The 16,758-nt window shown below is 64.1% G+C and overlaps 1 protein-coding gene across 2 annotated transcripts; it reads left to right on the top strand.

Moving 5' to 3' along the window:
* Positions 1-521: 521 nt before the first annotated feature.
* On the top strand, positions 522-14,566 carry RAB40B (RAB40B, member RAS oncogene family). 2 transcript variants are annotated; one of them, XM_016132957.2, is made up of 6 exons: positions 522-773; positions 8,922-8,982; positions 10,345-10,405; positions 11,347-11,424; positions 12,095-12,317; positions 13,625-14,566. In XM_016132957.2, the coding sequence occupies exons 1-6, from the start codon at positions 605-607 to the stop codon at positions 13,885-13,887; spliced, it is 855 nt and encodes a 284-aa protein (XP_015988443.2). In that variant the 5' UTR covers positions 522-604; the 3' UTR covers positions 13,888-14,566. The 2 variants fall into 2 exon arrangements, with proteins under 2 accessions (XP_015988443.2, XP_015988444.1); XM_016132958.2 differs by lacking the exon at positions 522-773 and adding an exon at positions 3,424-5,267.
* Positions 14,567-16,758: the final 2,192 nt, after the last annotated feature.

The following is a 16,758-nucleotide window of genomic DNA, read 5'->3' as shown; positions in this document are numbered from 1 at the left end:
CGCACGCGCACCCATGGACTCCGCGTCGCTCTGGGGCAAGGATGAGACCCTGGAGGAGCCGCGGGGGACAAAGCGAGTTCGGCCCGACAGAGTCCCTGACGCCAGCAGACCTGGCTGGGAGGTCAAGGCCGCGCGTCGGCGCACGGCCGCGGCGCGGCACCCCCAACCGGCCCGCGCGGCCGCGCAGGCGCCCGGCCCCGCCACTACGCGCCACGCCCTGCACTGGCTGGGGGCGCAGCGTCCCCACCCCGGCCTCCTCTGGCTCCGCCCCACCCCGCCTCCGCACCGCATTGGCTGTGGCTGCAGGGTCACCGCCCTCGGTCCCACCCACGGGCCCGCCTTCCGTCCGGTATTGGCTGCAAGGCCGAATCCTCGCGGGTGGGCGTCGGCCTGGGGGCGGAGACGAAAGCGAGATGGACGGGAGGTCCAGCCAATGAGCAGGCACAGCCGCCCTAGCAACTGCGGCCGGCCAATGGCGGGGCGGGGCGGGGCGGGGCCGCGCGCTGTCAGGTGGCGGGCGCGCGGGGCAGCGGAGCTCCGCCGACAGCGGGTCCGCGAGTCCGGGGCTCCCGCCGCCGCCTCTGCGCCGTGCCGCGCGCCGGGCATGGGCGCGGGCGCCGGCGGTCGCTCCGTGAGCGCCATGGGCAGCCCGGTCCGCGCCTACGACTTCCTGCTCAAGTTCCTGCTGGTGGGCGACAGCGACGTGGGCAAGGGCGAGATCCTGGCGAGCCTGCAGGACGGCGCGGCCGAGTCTCCATACGCCCACCCGGCGGGTGAGCGCCGGGCCGGGGGCGCGGGGCTGGCGTTGCAGGAGGCGCGAGACTGCGGGCCGGCCCGTCTGCCCCGATCCAGGGAAGCAGGTCGGCCCCGCGCTACGCAGGCGCCCCCGGCGGCAACCCCGCTCCCCACGTGAGCGCCCCAGGCTTCTCGCGGGGGGCCGGGCGCGGGCGCAGCGGCGCGTCCTCCATCCCTCGCCGCGGCCTGCGCGCGGGGGCGAGCGAGCGTCTGGGCAGGGGAGGGAGTCCTCCCGACCTGGGGGTGAGTGCGAGGCGGAAGAGAGGTGGGGACCACGCAGCCGGGGCTTGGGGACCACGACGCCGCAGGAAGGCCCGCGTGAGCGCGACGCATTTGGAAAGAGCGCGTGGGGTTGCGGCGTCGGCGGGAGCGGATCAGAGCGTGGGACTGAGTGCAGCGGGCGGGGGCTGCCAGGTGGCGGCGCTGCGCGTGGGTAGGATGGAGCCGGAGGGAGCCAAGACACAAGAGGACTGGGCGAGAGGCTTCTCCAGGGTTCCAGAGGCGCTCCTCTTTTGTGGGGAATCCCTGTTTGGAACTTCCTCCCCAGGCTCCTTCGGCTTGTCTGCAAAGAACGGGGTGTGTGTAGGCAAACACTGGGAAGAGCTGCAGGGCCAGCCTCAGACGTGAAACTACCAGGGACGTGATCTCATCAGATCCCAGCAAAACCACTAAAAAGACATCCTGGGGACGTCAGCTCAGCTCTTTCTGAGCGGCCTCCATTCAGCTTCCTCCTGGGAGGCCTGGGCCACATCCTGCGCCGGTCCCGGAGCACCTCCCTCTCCTGTCCAACTGCTGGCTGTCCCCAGAGCACCAGGGTCTCCGAAGCTGGTCCCACCCTCTGCCCCGCGGTGGCTCAAGATGCCGCCAACTGGGCCCCTTCGTGGCCCGCATGCCCAGTGAGCGCGAGGTGCTGCACTGTGGGTCCTTAAGGTGTGTCGCTGCCTTCGGCTGCAGCAGCCGACTCCCGTTCCAGAGAGTCCGCTCCCCCGCTTCTCTGAGGGACTGCCCTGGCGGCGCCGGCACCGGGGCCGGGGCGGGCACGCATGCCTGCAGCTTGGCAGTTCCTCTTTCATCGGGGCCACCCGGGGACTGGGGGCGGGGACCAGCCGAGGTCAGACACACTCACGCCGGAGCGTCGGAGTTCTCAGCGACTGACCGATTAGAGGAAGCAATGCAGTCTTCGCACGATGATGTATAGTGTGAACACATTTTGCATGCGTTTGTGTGCTTTGCACATGTAAGTTAGCGCACACAAACACGTTTTCACTTGCATTCCTCTTTGACTAAAGGCCAGGACCCCTTGATGAGGCTATCGGTGAAGAGCGGGTTGTTTCACCCTGTTTAGTTCTCTAGGGTGTAGACTCATCAAACAGGAGGCGACCTGAGCGACTCTTCAGCCGACTTTGCCTTTGTCACAGTATGCTCTACCTTTGGCAAACTTTACGATTGCAGTCGATCACATGTCGTGTCTGAGAATCTGGCCCTGTGCTTTGTCCTTCCTGACGTGGACTTGTATTCCAGGCCTCACACCCCTCAAAACATAATATGTAGTTGGAAGTCCAGCGTCCAGGCCCGGCCACGTCCGGCAGACAAGGGTCCTGCACCAATGGGGAACCTACAACGCCAATCGTGTCCTCTGGATGGAGGGAGTGAGAGGCTGTCACGACTCTAGGAGCAGGGGACACACTGAGGAGCCCACAGTCTTGTGGGCAGCGTCACTGCCCAGAGCCGAGTGCAGTGGGTTCTGGCCCAGGTCTGTCCTGGCTCCTTGATCTTCCCATGGATGCCGAATGTCCTGCCTGAGACCACCCGCCGACGGCCAGGCCTCGGGGGACAGTCCCACGAAGCTGCTGGTGGCGGACCACGCGGGGCATCACCAGCCTGGGTTTCCTGCGCTCACAGCGGCCTTGGGTGGGTGGTGTGTGCCAGCCTCTTGCAGCTAATAATTAATGGTTTCCCTCCCCCAGACGTGACTCAGCCGAGTCTGCTCATGTGTTTGGATCGCGCGGTGACTTGTGACAGGACTGGCATTCTGTTTGATTAAAAATAAAAGCAAGAACAGGCTGCAGAGGTGGCAGCCTGAGGACACACCCCGCACCCTGGCCGACCCTGACACGCCGGGTCAACGGCTGCGTTCGCAGGAAAAGCGCCGTGGTCCACGGGAAGGGCACGAAAGCCGCTCTCAGGCCGGAAGCTCCGACTGGACGTTGGCGCATTCCCTCCAGTTCAGTGGCGAGCTTGTTCCGGAAGCCGGCCCGCCGCGCACATGCGGGTTTGACACCTGAGAGGCGAAGCCCGCATCCTCGGACCCGGGTCGGTCACGGACCGGCCGGGAGCCCGCCCAGGGCCCCGAGCTCCCCTCCCCGTGGGCCGGGAGGCCGCGCGTTGACTCGGCTGTCTCACGATGTACTCATCTCCACAAACGGGGGCAACGCCGCGAAACCCTGCGCTCCAGGTCCGCCCGCGAGGCCCGCGGCCGCGCTCCCGCCGGGTCCGGCCCCGGGGCTGCCGGCGCCCTCGGAGGCCTTCGGCCTGCGCCAGCATCAGCCCAGTCTCTGCCTCCGCGACCACCTGGCCTCCGAATCTCCCCGTCCTTGTCGGACACCCGTCCCGGGTCAGTGCGACCTCGTCCTGCCTCGATTTCGTCACGTCGGGTTCAGGGGGACGTGGGTTCTGGGGACCCTAGTCCACCCAGGACCGATGGCGACACCACCAAGATGGATGGTGTCCTTCTCACGAAGGGGGCTCTGGGGACCCTGGCCCCACGGGACCCTCTCCTCACGGCTGCAGCCCCGGGATTCCCGGCCATCGTCCCTGGCTCCGTGGGGCCACCTCCCAGCACCAGCCGCAGAGGCGGGCTGCGTGTCCGAGCGTTTCCCTGCCGGGTGTCTCCGTGGGACCCTGTGGTGACACCAGGCTTGTCCCACTAAGTCACCTGTGCTCGTGGCTGGGACCTGTGTGAGGTGCAAGACTTGGCCAGCCCCAGAGGGGCCCAGGAGTCCGCAACTGCCCGCACCCTGACTCCCGGGGGCTGCTGAGCTGGCCGTGTCTCTGTGCGCGGGGCCCTTCCCCTCGGCCTGCTGTGCGGTGCGGCTCAGCCCCAGAGGGGCCCAGGAGTCCGCACCTGCCCGCACCCCAACTCCCCGGGGCTGCTGAGCTGGCCGTGTCTCTGTGCGCGGGGCCCTTCCCCTCGGCCTGCTGTGCGGTGCGGCTCACACACAGTGAAGTCTGCCCCTCCGCGTCGTCACCGGGGCTCGTGGTGGGTGGCTGCCACCATACCCACGATAGAGAGCAGCCCCTGTCCCCAGACTGCCCACCTGCCCAGGCCCGCGGCCTGGCCGCTCATGGCCCTGTGGTCCTGCCCCAGGAAGGTGCCTGTGAGCAGCGTCAGTTGGGGTACCCGCCCTGACGTTTGGGGCCCAGCAGGCCCTCTTGGCGGCCAGAGCCCAGGTCCTAGCAGTACCCCCATTTCAGGGTGCTGGACACCCAGCAGGGCGGCCCTGTGATTCGAAGGTGACCAGGACTCTGGAAAGAGGGCTCCAGGCCAGGCCCCAGTGTTGGGCAGGAGGGGGTCTGGGGACTCCCCATTTTGCTCATGGGAGTGCGGGGTGCCAGTCCCAGTGGTGCTGGGTTGGTGGGGCTGGTCCCCCACTGCAGGAGCTCAGTGTCCGGGGCAGGACACTGGCCCCTCAGGCAGGGTGCCTGATGGAGGTCAGTCCCTACCCGGGGAACCAGAGGGAGGTTAGCTCCAAAGTGGGGGGGGGGGGGTGGTACAGGGCTGCTAGAGGGCTCAGCCGTGGGGCAGCCAGGCCCCGTGGAGGCGGCCGAGGCGCCTGGACCGCCTCCTCCCCCGCGCCTCCCGTGGGGCCGGCCGGGACGCAGTCACACGCCCGCGCGTTCGGTTTTGAGCCGGAACCCACGCGACTGCAGCGAGCCATTTTAGAGTGAGCGACGCGCAGCCCCCGCTTTCCAGCCCCAGCTGCCCTCCTCACCCCGAGGACCCCCCACCCCCCGGGAGCCGCCGGCCAGCCCGCCCCCCAAGACACGCTTCATGCTTCCCAAAAGCCGGGTTCCCTAAGATGGACTGTTCGCTAGCGGCACGTGGGCGACATGTCCGAGTGACGGCACGCACGTCTGCCCGTCCCAGGTGGGGGGCGGAGCAGTCGAAGTGCCTCCCCCGGCTACTGACTCGTCACGTGGGGCTGGGAGTGTGGCCAACGGCTTGGTGTTTGATGGTTCCTTTTTTTTTTTTAAGAAGGCTAAAATTATATTTCTTCCTGTCTCCACTCTTCTGACTCACTCGAATATACCGACAAGGCTTTGTTCCAGAAGCTTTGGTGTATTTTTATGTTGTTTTGATGGGCGGAATCCACGGTGAATTGATTAAGGCCAGCGAATGCGAATTATACCTCTCGATCCTCACCTGACACTGTCGCTGTCCACAACGTCAGGCTCTCACGAACCACGGCGTCGTAAGGTGGCATGGGAGAACGCAGGGGGCCGGGGGGGGGCACACGCGGAGGTGGAGGGGCCGCGGCAGGAGGCCTGGCGGACAACGGCCTCCGCCAGCAAGGTCGCGAGGCGCAGCCTGGTCCCCGGCCAGCCTCGAGGCCGGCCACGGCGGTGCGGTTGGGGGTTTCTCTGCGGCAGGCGTGGCCATGTCTGGGGTTTGCTGCCTGGGACCCGGAGGCGCGAGGTCTGGGGAAGAACGGGGCGCCCGACTAAGCAGCTGTGGCAAATGTGTTGAACCCGGCAGTCGCGGAAACTGAGGCACAGGGGAGCGTGGGGACTGTGATTTGACCCTGGGCACCACAGAGCTGCTCCCTGTGGCACCGTCACGGCCCTCGGTGGAGACCCATGGGCGACGCCTGGGAGTGTGGCCCAGCCCCGTGCCGCCGGCTGAGCATGAGGCAGTGTCCAGTGGGGGCGACGGTTCCTTTCCTCAGGCTTTCTCTCTCAGCCCCCCGCCCGTCCCGCATTCTCCAGCACAGGGGCAAAGGGGAGTGCCGTGTCTGGAGTGGGTGGCACAGCTGAGCGGGTGGGCGGGGACGGAGGTCGGGGGCCACCGCCCTGAAGGGGACCGACGCTGTGCAGACCCCATCTGCCGAGGCGTCTGTCCTGTACAGTTGTCTGGCCCATGGCCCTGGGCCAGGTCATCCCCCAGAGGCAGGTCACTCAGTAGAGCCGGTCCAGGGAACCGCCACTTGGAGAAGTCCCCAAGTCAGCTTGGGTCGCGACGCTTACTAATCGTTGTGGTTGTCAGTTGGATTTTCTTCTCGGGACTGGTCTGCTGTCGGTGGAACCCTGCAAAGCCGAGGTCGTTGTGCTTTGCTTTGGGGAGATGCTAAAATGCGTCTTTGGTCGCTTTTCCCAGGGCCAGTGTGTCAGACCTTCTGTCCCTTCCTCCCGTCGTGCCTCACGGGTTTTCTGTCAGACAGGGCATTTTTGGTGCAAACAGATCAATTCGAAGTGGCTTAAGCAAAGAGGAGCGTTATGCCTCGTGTAGTAGAAGCTGGGCAGCTTGTGGCTGGGTCCCCCGGCCGAGCCTCCAGGCCTGGCCCTCTCACTCTTTCTCCCCACACCTGCTCTCTGCCCACCTTCCGAGAGGAGGAGCCAGGTGTGCGCGGAAGGATCAGCACGTCAGGGCTTCTCAGCAGGAGTCAGAGGGCAGGCCCATGCCTGCGCTTTCTGGAGGATGGTCACCTCCTGCCTCGGCTCTGTGCCCATCCAACTCAAGGAAGATGAGGGTGTGGGAAATGGGGAGGGGGGTGGCGTGGGACCCAAGCAGTGGGAGGGGGACGGCCCAGGGCCGCTGAGCTCCCGTCCCCAGGACCAGCTCTGGATATTGCCCCCCGAAGGTAAACCCCTGAATGTCGGGAAGCCCCCCCAGGAGAAGGTTTAGACACCTGGGGGAGACTGTAAGATGAATTAGCGATAAATGCAGAGAAAACTAAGCAAACAAACAAAAAGGCAAGTTTCAACTCCAGTTAAAACAGAAAGTTGTATATGAAGAAAAAACTGACAAAGTATCCCACGTGTTCACTGTGGACAGGGTCCCCCCGGTCACAGGATCTGCGATCCGATGTAGATCTAGCTAAACAGTAACATGATTACTGTGGGGGAGAGAGAGGCTGGCCCTGAGTCAGCCGCAGAGGGAGACGCTCTCCCCTTCAGCGGGGGAGGCACTTCAATGCCCGAGGCTGAGCACAGCCCGCTGTTCACAGATGGGGGCAGCACCCTGGGGCCTGGAGATGGTTCTGCGCTGACTCAGAACTTGCAACCAGGCACATCTATGACCGTGATGAAAAGAAAAAGCAACTATAGTTAAAAAAATCTGGTAGGGTGCTTTAAAGAGGATCAGAAACGATTTCTCTTATGGAAAGCATTTTAAAAAATGGTTTGGACTTGAAAAATAAGTACGTGAGGACACTTTCTAAATCGAAGACGCCGCCCAGCTCGGGCAGTGGGTGAACCAATGAGGGGCGAAAGCCAGCCACCTCCACGGCCTGGGAGAGCAAGGGTCCCCCTCGCCGCCGGAACGGGCTGCCGCGGCCACAGTTACCGGGTTGAGACGGCCGCCAGGCCTGCTTGCCGCAGCGTTCGGAGGCGAGGACGGGATGTTTCAAAGCGACTTCGAAGTTGCTGGAGGGCGTGTCTTCCAGAGTCGGCGTGACAACAGCCTGTTTGCTCACCGTGTGCGTGTGCGCGTCCTGTGTACGCGTCTATCCTAGTCGTGTCTCATGCACGTGCGTGTGTATTCTCTTTACCGTGTGTGCGCGCGTGTGTCTCACGCCGTGTGCCCCCAGCATTCGAGCCCCCCTTCTGGAGACCATAGTGGGATTTTGAAGGGCTGCGAAGAAGTCCTTGACAAGAGCAGTTTTGCAGGGCCCGAAGCTACCGCCTCCCCTTCCTGTGAGGTCCGTGCTGTGCCCCGAACCCTCAGGTGACGTGCCGTAGAGCGTGAAGCCACACCTGTCGTCACCCGCCGCCGGGCACACTGCCTGCCCCCAACCCGCTTTAAAGACGGGAGACGTTCAATGTGACATTCTCTTCCTTGGGGCTCTTGTGGGGAGGGTGGTCTAACATTCTAGATCATTCCAGGGAAGCGCGTCAAGCACTTGAAAGCGACCCCGTTGGTGCTGCATTTCAGAGGAGCCATTCCGGCGGCCAGGACAGCCGCTGGCGCCTCGCGCCCGCTCCGGGCCACCTCCGGGCCACCTCTGGGCCACCTCCGGGCCAGGCCCTCCCCTGCCAGCACTGGCCCCTTAGAGTCCAGATGCAGCGTCCCTTGTCCAGGCGTCCAAAGGCCGACGGCGTCCCGTCTCCAGCCGCGGTCTTCCAGGCCGGCGCGTCTCCAGGGACAGCAGCGGGTGGGACATCGGTGGAGTGACCCAAGGCCGTGCAGCCCCGGCGGCCTCAGCAGCAGCGGGGCCCTTGCGACCACAGACCGCAGAGCACTGGTCCCTGGGGTGGGGGGGTCTCCTCTCTTGCTTTCTGCAGTCGCGCGACACAAGCTCCTCCAGGGGCTCCGGCTCCCGGGTGACGTGCTCTGTGAACGCGGCTCCCGGGTGACGTGCTCTGTGAACCCGGTGCCCAGGCAGCCGGAGACCGGTTTCCGGGGGAGCGGGGAGGAACAGTTCTCCTTTGAAAAATCTTTATTGATCTTTCTGATTTTGTAAGAAATACGTGCTCATTGATGAAACCTTGAAAATAGAGAGAGTTTGAAAAAAAAGGTCATGACTACCCAGATTCTGCGCCCCGGTGGCTGCTCGTGACAGCCGGGGCCAGGCCTGTCCCCTTTGCGCATGCGCGTGCGCACCCGCGTGCCGTCGGCACAGCGCTGCAAGGCTAATGTCCCAGCCCACGCGTTTGCGCTTTACGCTCCGCATGCGACCGTCTGGGGGGCACCGTCGCAGTGTCCTGTCTGGCCCCTTACCTGGGAGCAGTCCTGGGGTGGCAGGAGGAGGGTGGGACGCGGAGCCGCCTGGGGAGACCGGGACGGGCCCCGCCCACCCGCCCGGTGCACCCCCAGCCTGCCCCCGGGGATCCCTTTGAGCTGGGACGACTCAGCGGTGCCTTGCAGCCGAGCCCCTCAGCCGAGCCCCTCAGCCGACCCCCTTTCACAGGTGTGGACTACAAGACCACCACCATCCTGCTCGACGGCCGGCGGGTGAAGCTGCAGCTCTGGTGAGTCACGTCCGCCCACGTGGAGTGGCCTGGTCCCCGGCCGCCGAGCCACCTGCAGGCACAAGCTCCTCCCCGGCCTGACCCCAAGGCTCCCGAGGGGCGGGGCCGTCCCTCCTCTGAGGCTCTAGCCCTGGCTCAGGCCGCAAACCTGGGCTCTGGGCCCCGGAGTCTGTCCGGAGCCCATGGCCTCATCCGAGCTGCCTCCTTCTGCCTCTGCCTACAAGAGCCAGGAGGGGCTGACCGCCCTGAGGCTGGACCCAGACCCAAGTGGGAAGGAGCCAGGCTGTCACCCTCCGCCACTGGCAGCCCTGGTTCCGAGGTTCTGGTCACACCCCTGCCCTTGCCCCTCCAGCTCCGGGTTTCCTGCTGCGCCTGACCCCTGGGTGGCCCCCGCCCCGTGCAGCTCTCCTGACACTGCCCTCGTCCCCTCTTCTGGGCCACCCGTATGGCTGTCCTGCCTCTCCAGACCTCGCTGGACCTCTCCCCAAGCCGCATGCACCTCCAATAGCCGAGAGCCCCGTCTCCTACTGTCTCCCAACCCACCCTTCCCGGGGCCACTTGGGCCCCAAGTGTGGGATGTCCCCTCAAGGCCCCATCCCTGTCCACTGCCCAGACCCCCACCCCCACCCCTGTGGCCCGTGTTCTCTCCTGCCTGCCCTGTGCACTGCAGGGCCCAGGCTCGCCCCCGAGTCTCCCCCCCTTCTCCCTCCCCTGGGACCACCGCCTGTAACAGCTGCTGCAGGCCCCCCAACATCCTGCCATCCGACACGTGCTCCCAGCCCCCTGTTCTAAGACGGGCAGCTCCCGGCTGCACTCAAGGTGTGCGTGCGCCTGCCGCGTGGCTCGGCCAGACGCTGAGGTCGCCCTGAGCACCCACATGGGGCTTCACCCCGGCATCGGGCCAGGCGCAGGAGGCCAGGCGGATGGTCCAAACCAGGATGTCCCTCTGGGTTCATTCCCTTTTCTGCCATTTTGTAAGTCAAACGAGAAGACACAGTGATGGGTTTCCACATCATAGTTCTGACCTTTACATACGTGTGAGTTTTGTAGATGTCGTGGAATCTGGAGCCGAGGCTGTGCCCCCAGGGCTGTGACTATACAGGGGGGGGGGCGGGGAACTGGCTGGAGGGCGTGGCGAGACCCCTCGAGGGCGCTTAGCCGTAGGTCAACCACAGACGGCCGCCCTGCAGACGCGCCCCAAGTTTATCAGGAGGCTCACGTTCAGACTGTCCGGGGGCTCAGGGGACAGCGTGGCCGTTTGCTGGGGCCGTGGGCTCTCCGCGGCGTGGCCGCTCCCCACTTCGGCCGCCCGCCGTCAGGCAGAGGCGGTGACGTCCCCTCACCCGGCACCTTCCCTTCCAGGGAGGCGTCCGGCCAGGGGAGGCTCTGCACCATATTCCGCTCCTACTCGCGGGGCGCACAGGTAACACCCCCTGAGCGGGGCGCTCACACTGGCGTCTGGGGTGCTCCCCGATGCCCACTTAGACGATAAGGCACTTCAGCTCCACATGTAACTTGATGCCGGCACCTGGAGGGGGGCCTTGGCGTGTTTGGGGGCTCACAAGCCTTCTTCAGCACCGGGCTGTATGGTGCATTTGCACACATGGGTATGTGTGTGGCGGTCGCGCACACACCAGCATGTGTGAGCGGCATGTGCCAGCACACGCATGCCTCGGCACATGAGCACGGGTGTCCTATGCATTGTGTGCATGCACCTGTGCAAGGGCTATGTGGGTGTGCATGCATGCTCTTGCTGCATAGCCGTGTTTGGATGTGTGTGCACACACACATTCATTCACACATGTGTCCGTGTGTGTGCGTACACACCTGCATGTATGTGAGCTGTGTGCATGCACATGTGTGTCTGTACGTGTGCACCTGTGTTTGGGTGCGTGCCTCCGCGTGCGCGCGTGTGCATACCTGCATTCGTGGCGTGTGTCCATGCACGTGTGCGCACGTTTGTGCCTGTCTGTGCACGGGTGCGCGTGCAACTCTGTCCGTGAGCCCGTGTGTGTCTGGGCACGCGCGTGAGCACTGTGCCCAGCCGGGTGGGCTCTGCTCCTCCTGAGCTGGTGGCCGTGCAGCCCCTGCGCTCCGTGTCCTTGGAGCGGCTCGTGGGTGGGGACCGGGTTCCAGTCCCTGACTCGCCTTGAGGGTTGGGGGCTCGTCCGTGTGTTTCTGCAATGACGGGAATAATCACATAACTGCCGCATTCAGCAGACAAATCAAAGTCAGTCCGGTGTTAGAGTAAGCACAGAGGTCACCTCGCTGGTGGCGGGCGTGTGACCGAGTGCCCGCACGCCAGCTGCAGCCCAGCTCGCGCGTGCTCCGGTCCGGTAAGGTCAGCCCGACACCTCTCCCCAGGGCGTGGTCCTGGTCTACGACATCGCAAACCGCTGGTCCTTCGATGGCATCGACCGGTGGCTTAAAGAGGTGGACGAGGTACGGCTCCACACGGTGTGGGCTCGTGAGGGCGAGGGCTGGGGCCGGGCGGGTGGGCCTGGGCACGAGGCCTGAGCTACAGGGAGGGTGTGTCACCCCCCAGCACAGGCTCAGCCCTAATCAGAAAACTGCCTGCGTGCACTTAGGCAGGTGATGGGCACTGGCCAGCTGCTGCTCGGCCCAACTGCCACTGGGGACGGGGAGTGGCCGGGCCCAGGTGCAGTGTATCCGTCTGCAGCAGCCGCCATAACACAACGCCACAGACGGAATCTTATTCTCTCAGATGTGGGAGGCCAGAGGCCAGGACCCAGGCATCCTGGGGCCACGCTCCCCCTGAAGCTCTGGGGGGCCCTTCTTGTTTCTTCCCACTTCTGGGGGCTGCCAGTGACCCTTGGCCTGTAGACAGTCTCTGTCTCTGCCTCCGCAGTCAGCCAGCCTTCTTCCCTGTGTCCTGTGTCCTCCCCTTTTAGGACACCGATGACTGAATGTAGGGCCCAGGGCAGTGTTCCAGCCTCACTAGTTACATCTGCGAACCCCTAACTCAGCGAGGACACACACAGGGGTCCCGGGTGGCCGTGAACTGCCAGGGGCCGCTGGTCACGCCAGCACGTGCATGGTGCCAACAGCAGAGCTCGCGGCCATAACCCCGCCTCTGCCTCTCGCCCTGCAGCACGCCCCCGGGGTTCCCAAAATCCTGGTGGGAAACCGCCTGCACCTGGCCTTCAAGCGGCAGGTCCCCACGGAGCAGGCCCGGGCCTACGCGGAGCGGCTCGGCGTCACCTTCTTCGAGGTCAGCCCTCTGTGCAATTTCAACATCACCGAGTCCTTCGTGGAGCTGGCCAGGACCGTGCTGCTGCGGCATGGCATGGATGGGCTCTGGAGGCCGAGCAAGGGTAGGCGCCGGCTGAGCCTCGGGGACGCGCCTGGGGAACACCGCGCCCCTCCCTGGGGGGAGGCGCGGGAGCCAGAGGGAGGCTGCCACTGCGGCTTTGCCGGCAGGCCCTCGAGGGCGTTTCCAGGCGCGGGCAGAGGTGAAGGTGTTTGTGAGCGAGGTGGCTGTGGGCGTCCGGGGGAGGGCTTGGCACGTCCTTGGGCAGTGTGGGACCCCGGCCTGTTACGAGGGACCCTGAGGGCAGTGAGTGCTCCGCTCCGCGCGGCCTTCACGCTGATGGTTTTGCGGGGAGCACTCCACACTGGCAAGGATCCGCTGTCTGCTCCCGGTGCTCACGGAGGAGCTTGTGAAATGAATGCGCGGGGCATTCTTAGGGCACTGTGACTTGCAGGTGGAATGAAATGCTCAGGTTTCTCAGGGTTAATGTGCCAAACACGTGACACGGTGGCCGTCGCTGTCCTCCGAGTAACTCGTAGGCACATTGCTTTGGAAAGACAAAATCTATAGGCGTGGAACTGTGTGGACTTAGCAAATATCTTCTCCTAAGCCGGGGCCCATGGCCGTTTTGCACAGCATCTCCTCTGTGCTGCGGGGTGCCGAGCAGCACCCCTGGGCTGAGAGCCACATGTGTCTCCAGACACTGCCAGACGTCCTGGGGAGCCACGGTCGCCCCCAGTCGACACCAGTGTTCTGGAGGAGCCGTTTGTAGGGACCTTGGTTTTAAAATGAGCCGAACCCCCGCCTTGTATTTCTGCTGCGTGACACACAGGGCCGTGGTGCTGCTGTGACTGCAGAGGGCTGAGATGTCTTCTCCGCTCCTCCGCGGGCCCGCAGCCCCTGCCGTCACCGGGGCCGAGAGCCCGGCCTCCAGAAGGACAACGTAGGCGGAACGTAGACTGCAGCTTCGCAAGTGAATTCTCGAATATGTCTTTATAAGGTCAGCGACCCTTGCCGTCGACGTCAGCTGAGCAGCTGAGCGGGGGACCGTCCTTGGCGCACATCTGCAGTATCTTGGTCACTGCCCCCAAACGGTGGTCACGCGTCCTGAGGGGACCTCGCGGGCCGTCCTCTCTAAGAGCTGGCGGGAGAGATGGTGGAGGGGTCTCAGGTCTGGGGCAAACTGAGTTTGAGACGAAGGCGGCAGGATGGGCTGACCCATGTCCTGCCCGATGCGGCAGGTGGGCAGTGGCCAGTGCTTGGGCCCGACGCCGTGGAGGCGAGGGCGGTTGGGCGCTGGTCGCGCAGTGCCCTGTGGTCAGCCGGGTCCGCGACAGCAGACACTTAGTCGGGCTTCTTTTCTCTCCCAAGTGCTGAGCTTGCAAGACCTGTGCTGCCGAGCCGTGGTGTCCTGCACGCCCGTGCACCTGGTGGACAAGCTTCCGCTCCCGGTGGCCCTGAGCAGCCACCTCAAGTCCTTCTCCGTGGCCGATGGCCTCAATGCCAGGATGATGCACGGCCGCTCCTTCTCTCTGGCCGCCAGCGCCGCCCACAAGAGGAGCAGTGTCCGCAGAGGGAAGGGCGGCCGCCCGCCCCCCAGCCCGCCCCGGCGAAGCAGCTGCAAGGTCTCCTAAGGCAGGCGGCGGCCTCACTGGACGCTCGGGGAGAGGGGCTCCCGCCGCAGGCTGCTCCAGGCCGAGGATCCCCGCCGCCCTCGCACGGTGCAGCGGACACTTAACGCTCAGCTTCGGTGTTTCTGTGTGGACGAGCCTGATGCTGGCGTCCGACGTGTTTATACCCTCACGGGCGGATTCCGTGACATTTTGAATGTCACTTACACCGTGAGTGCAGTGCAACTTTTTCCTTAAAATAACTGCTTTTATGAGAAGAGTGATATGCGCATGGTGAGTATAAATTCCGGGGATTCTGAAAAGCAACGATGCACGGATCAGGGCCGTCGACTTCGCCTTTCAGTGGACCTCCTTTTCACGGCAAATCACTGACTCCTGAGACGCTGCAGACGCGCGTCCAGGCGCATGGTGGCTTGTCCAGCTCGTGTACGCAGTGGATTTGACAAAGTTTTTGCTATGTTATTTATTACGTTTTGAGATTAATAAGTGATTTATATGCATATTTTTCTGTAAATCTACATTTTTTGGTATAAAATGTCCCGCAAGTTATGATAAGAAAATGCCAAAAACGCCGAGTCGCGTTGGACTGAGCCCCAGGCCCAGCAGGTCCAGGCCAGCGGGAAGATGTCACCGAGCGGGGCCAGGGAGGCGCCCGTCATCAATAAACGCGCACGTGAGTCTGGCCCGGGCTGCGGCCGTTCCTCCTGGCGCGTGGGCCGATGCCGCCTGTGCCTCCGCTGCTGCTTCGGCTCTGCCGGGCGCCCCGAGGTAGCTCCTGCCGGCGCTGGCGGCACGGCCAGGCCCCTGCACTGTGCCACCTACTGGAAAAGGTTCCTTCTTCTGAAAAGAAGTGCGGGGGCCGGAAGTGGGAAGCGCGGCGACCCCCAGACAGCCTGGCCTTAAACTGCGGGGTCCTGTTGGTCTGGGCAGAAGGGGCACGAGGGCCTCCTGGTGAGACTCTGAGGCGCTGCTGCCCCCTCCCCCGCAGGCTCGCAGGGGCCGGCAGGCATGCCCCCCGCAGACGAGCGCCTTGTCGCCCCCCCCCCGTGGGGGACGCGGGACTGTGGGGGCCGCGCACAGACCCTGGGCAGGGCTCTCCTTCCAGGTTGTACCTGTCCGCTGCCTCCCTGTGGCAGCTGGAGGTTAGAAGGGGGATTAAAAAAAATAATAACTTGAAGTGAGAAAATGTTCAGATGTCCGCAGTTTCTGCTAACGGTTTACAGAATTTTAGAAATTTAAGGGGCCCTGAGGTCAGGAGCAGAGCTGGGGGATGGGGCCCCCAAGGCGAGGAATGGCCACAGCCACTGCTGGTCACCGAGGGCCTGAAGCGCGTGTCGTCCAGCCCCCTGGGCGTGACGGGAGCGGGCGAGTCGACAGCAGGCAAACCCTGAGCAGGCAGGGCCTCTGAAGGCGCTGCTGGCCTGTGAGGGCATCCGGCCCAGCTGAGGCTGGGGCGAGGGGGGAGAGGGCGCTGGGTGGGCCGGGGGCCTCTCCTCCCAGGGGCCACAGCCGGGGAGACAGGGGCCCCGCCACGTCGGGCCTGGGGACCGAAGCCGCACCCTGTCCCAGGGAGGACCCCCAGCCTTGGGGGTTTCATCCCTCTCCCTTTCCTTTTTTGTTTTTGTTTCTTTTTTAATCGAAGTACTGCTCAGGTCCACCGCTAACATCCTGGAAGGGCGGTCATAAAGTCCCAGAGCCTCGGAAAGCTAGGGACGTGGGGCCTTGGGTCTCGGGGCACGCGGGCCTCAGCACCCGGTCTCCTGGGGCCACCAGCAGCTGAGCGAGGCGGGAAGGCGGCCCCGCGCGAGCGGCCCTGTGGCACCCGGCATGCGGACACTGGCCCGCGGAGTTGTGGGAGGGAACGTGGCTGTAGTGTGTGACAGCCCAGGACACTCACGCAGCAAGGACACGGGCTACACGTCACAGGAGAACGCGCTACCGCGAATCAAAGTGGCATTCGTGTGGAGTAAAGACAATAAGCCCTAGGACAGAACGGAGGACGTAGGAGCGCGCAGGTTTGCGAGGTGAGGGTGCACACAGCAGGGCTGAAGCGTGAACTGAGCCCCAAAGCGAGGTGCTCGCCAACCCTGTCATCTGCCATTTCCTCCCACGGTCCTCGCTGTTGGCAAAACCCACCCAAAGTGCAAACGTGAGTGCCATATTATGTCCCAGATGTTTGTAATTCTCTTTTCAAGCGTCTAGATTCAAAATGTTATGTACGATTATGTCTTCAATTGCCCCGTGAAAATTACTGCAAAGCAGAATAATTTCCTAGACAGAGAGCACACAGCCTTGAGGAGGAATCATCTAGGCAGATATTGAATCTGAAAAAAATGTCAATTACAGGCTTGATAATATTTGTTTTGCTAAAAAGACGGAGATCGAGAGGCTTCCCTTTGCTGTGTTGTCAAAGCAAGCACAGATCTGCCAAGACACGGAGGCCGTGTGTGTCGGGGGAACTGGGGAGAGGTGTCCCAGCTGCGATGGGCCAGGTGCACCCTGTGCTGGCGAGGGGGGCAGGGCAGGGGCTCTGCATCATTCTGTTCGCTCCCCATGATGACATGTTCTTGGGGCCTTCCCTCTACCTGGGTGTTCTCGGGATGCTGTTGGCCGACGGTAGTTTGGATGAGACCATGCAGAGCCTCACGGCAGGATGTCCCGTGCAGGCACAGGGGGCCCTCTGGCCGTTTCTCCGTGCAGTGGGTGGGGGCCTGAGGCTGTTCCCTACCCTGGCCAGGGTCAGGTGCTCCCTGGGGCAGAAGCCAAGCCCTGGGCTGGACGGCCCTCTTCACCGGCCACCTGGTCGCGGGGTGGGGTGGTGGTGGGGGTCTGGCTCCCTCACGGGGTTGGGTGGGGGGGGTGTCTGGCCCCCTC

This window comes from Rousettus aegyptiacus, unplaced genomic scaffold, assembly GCF_014176215.1.
Source record: "Rousettus aegyptiacus isolate mRouAeg1 unplaced genomic scaffold, mRouAeg1.p scaffold_m13_p_6, whole genome shotgun sequence".
Classification (NCBI taxonomy): Eukaryota; Metazoa; Chordata; class Mammalia; order Chiroptera; family Pteropodidae; genus Rousettus; species Rousettus aegyptiacus.
Note: the sequence above shows the minus strand (reverse complement) of the source record. Positions and strands in the feature narration are given on the sequence as shown.

Bases quoted from the DNA above. Each gene is read 5' to 3' on its own strand.
- RAB40B (XM_016132957.2), top strand. From the start codon at position 605: ATGGGCGCGGGCGCCGGCGGTCGCTCCGTGAGCGCCATGGGCAGCCCG. The intron at 774-8,921 runs GTGAGCGCCGGG...CCCCTTTCACAG, and splicing joins TCCATACGCCCACCCGGCGG to GTGTGGACTACAAGACCACC. The intron at 11,425-12,094 runs GTACGGCTCCAC...CTCGCCCTGCAG, and splicing joins GGCTTAAAGAGGTGGACGAG to CACGCCCCCGGGGTTCCCAA.